This window comes from Glycine soja, chromosome 10 (assembly GCF_004193775.1).
Source record: "Glycine soja cultivar W05 chromosome 10, ASM419377v2, whole genome shotgun sequence".
Taxonomy (NCBI): domain Eukaryota; kingdom Viridiplantae; phylum Streptophyta; class Magnoliopsida; order Fabales; family Fabaceae; genus Glycine; species Glycine soja.
In genome coordinates this window covers 47,241,819-47,244,992 of record NC_041011.1, presented here as the reverse complement: position 1 = coordinate 47,244,992, position 3,174 = coordinate 47,241,819, and the positions used below count along the sequence as shown (strand labels likewise).

General features: G+C 40.0%; 1 protein-coding gene across 1 annotated transcript; it reads left to right on the top strand.

Annotated features, from left to right (window-relative positions):
• The first annotated feature begins 714 nt into the window (after positions 1 to 714).
• On the top strand, positions 715 to 2,714 carry LOC114369884 (extensin-2-like). The gene is made up of 2 exons (XM_028327155.1): positions 715 to 2,116; positions 2,396 to 2,714. Exon 1 carries the CDS (start codon positions 769 to 771, stop codon positions 2,098 to 2,100), a length of 1,332 nt encoding a protein of 443 aa, XP_028182956.1. The 5' UTR covers positions 715 to 768; the 3' UTR covers positions 2,101 to 2,116; positions 2,396 to 2,714.
• The last annotated feature ends 460 nt before the right edge of the window (positions 2,715 to 3,174 follow it).

Genomic DNA, 3,174 nt, shown 5'->3' with positions numbered 1-3,174 from the left:
AGACTAGAGTGTGCTCTTGAGAACCGTAGATTAATTTATTAGAGAGAGAAAGAAAAATCATTGAGCTGAGGCTGCTATGGGCCATGCAGTACAAATCTTTTTAAAGTCTTCCGATGACAACAAATATCGCACAGTGTTAGGCAAACCATCCATGTATTTTTCAAAGTTGAATGAAGTGTATTAGGACGAGAAATGACAAATTAGGAATACCCAAAACTTTAATGAATATGACTTCCTCTTTGAATATTTGAAAATTATTAACTAGATCGCCTTATACAGTGAGAAAATAATTAAAAGTTCAATGTCACAATTAGTAGCTACTTTGTTGAATATTATTTCCCTGCTGTGCTAGCTTAGCAGCCTCCGTCAAACCCATATACAAAAAAGGACAGATATCATTTTCATAATTTAAGGCCTTTTCTGTTTATGAACGTGAATACTGGGGAATGTAGTTTTAATTTATTTACATATTTATTTTCCATTTCTTTTTTATCTTATTGGCAATAAATTCTGTTTTAATTGATAAATTTTTATGAGATGAATTATTAGCTTTTTATTTGAAAACAATTAAGTGAAGGCTGCTACTAGAAAGAGAACAACACCTGATTGGAAAAATGCTTGCGCATTTTAGTATGGTTGAATTTTTTTTTACCAAAATGATTAGTTGGTGTTGAATGGGGTAAAGAAAGAATCTATATAAAGGGTGGCACTTGGTTCACAAAGATCATAACAAAACCCCACTTTGTAGTGAGGTTGAGGGGAAAAACAATGGGGTCTCTAATGGCCTCTGCAACATTGACTCTTGTATTGGCTATAGTGTCTCTAAGCTTGCCAACACAAATCTTAGCTGATAACTACTTGTACTCATCACCTCCACCACCCAAGAAGTACCCACCGGTGTCTCCTCCATACCACTATCCTTCACCACCTCCACCACCAAAATATTACTACCACTCTCCACCACCACCTTCTCCTTCACCACCAAAGAAGCCATATTATTATCACTCTCCTCCTCCACCTTCTCCCACTCCACCTAAGAAGCCATATTACTACCACTCGCCACCACCACCTCCACCAAAGAAGAAGCCATACTACTATCACTCTCCACCACCACCTTCACCTCCTCCACCAAAGAAACCATATTACTACCATTCTCCTCCACCACCTTCACCTTCTCCACCAAAGAAGCCATACTACTACCATTCCCCACCCCCACCATCACCTCCTCCACCTTACAAGAAGCCATACTACTACCATTCCCCTCCCCCACCCCCTAAGAAGCCATACTACTACCATTCCCCACCCCCACCATCACCTCCTCCACCTTACAAGAAGCCATACTACTACCATTCCCCTCCCCCACCCCCTAAGAAGCCATACTACTACCATTCCCCACCCCCACCATCACCTCCTCCACCTTACAAGAAGCCATACTACTACCATTCCCCACCCCCACCCCCTAAGAAGCCATACTACTACCATTCTCCTCCACCACCATCACCTCCTCCACCAAAGAAGCCATATTACTACCACTCTCCACCCCCACCTTCACCTCCTCCACCTTACAAGAAGCCATACTACTATCACTCACCACCCCCTCCTTCACCACCTCCACCTAAGCCATACTATTACCACTCACCACCACCACCACCACCAAAGAAGAAACCATACTACTACCACTCTCCACCACCTCCTCCTCCAAAGAAGAAACCATACTACTATCACTCCCCACCACCTCCTCACCCTTACCCTCACCCTCACCCTCACCCTTACCCTCACCCTCACCCTCACCCCCATCCTCACCCTCACCCACATCCACACCCTCACCCTCCCTACGTTTACCCCTCCCCACCACCTCCTCCTAAGAAGCCATACAAGTACCCATCTCCGCCACCTCCTGTCCATCACTACCCTCACCCTCACCCTCCCTTCGTCCATTACTCTCCTCCACCATCTCCTAAGAAGCCATACAAGTACCCATCACCTCCACCACCAGTACACCCTCCTTACACTCCCCACCCAGTTTATCACTCTCCTCCACCACCTCCTACCAACAAGCCTTACATCTATGCGTCACCTCCCCCTCCTTACCACTATTAGCTAGCATAGCTCTATGGTAATTTACCTACTACCTTCCATTCATCATTCTTTCTACATTCTACATTATTATTTTAATTTAATAATAATTCCCACACATTTTCATCTTCTCATTTAACACATTTTTAATACTCCATATATTAATTGTTCCCAAAAAACGAGTACCAAACCCTCGTGATCCCTATCGAGGTTCTAGTCTGATATGGAAAACGATATTTTCTCGTTTGGTTTTAGTCAAGGGACCACTTCATCATGACATTGACCGACACTGGTAATAATATGTTCATATTTTTTGTAGGATATGAAGAATATGTGCAACGAATAAAAGAAAGCGATAGAAAAGGAAGAAGAAGCGCTTCGCGATGCACGAAAGAGAAGAATTGGAAGCAAAGTTTCGGCGTTTTGTCTTTTATAAAAAAAATGTTAAATCATTATAATTTTCTATGATAGGGATTGGTTTCTTGTCTTTTTTCTTTTGTTTATGAATATCGGTGTATTTTAACAGTTGTAAAGCACTGCGCCCTCGCTGCATGATCATGTAGTTTTCAACCAGCTGCGTTTGCAGGGGTTGTAAAACTAATAACATATATAATTAAATAAATTATATTCTCTCTCAATTTGTTACCCAATTTATGTAAATCATAATAATGTGTTCGTATCTATGTGACGTATATTTACTATACTTTAGAAAGAAAGAAAAAAAGTGAAATTGTTTATGTTTAAAAAATTTCATGAAAGATTGGGTTATTTGATTTCTTTTGTTCTTGATGTTGTCTACGTGCAGTCTGAAAAGTATGTGCGTTTCCGCAAGTAACTTTTCATTTGATTGTCGGGCGCCAATTAAGAATGTGACTGAAAAAATCCCGACAGAGAAAGTGAGAAGCTTACTCCCGTACCATTGACAGTCTATAAAAATAACAAAGTAAGAATTTAACTGCATATTATTGATACCAAGAAATAATTTATTATTTAAAATGAATAATATAATATTAAAGTGTTATTTCAAATCAACAGTATAAAATTGTTATTATACTCATAATCTATATGGATATTTGACGCTTAGAATATTAAGTCTTG

What these genes read in the sequence shown, in the direction of transcription:
- LOC114369884 (XM_028327155.1), top strand. Translation starts at nt 769, where the DNA reads ATGGGGTCTCTAATGGCCTCTGCAACATTGACTCTTGTATTGGCTATA.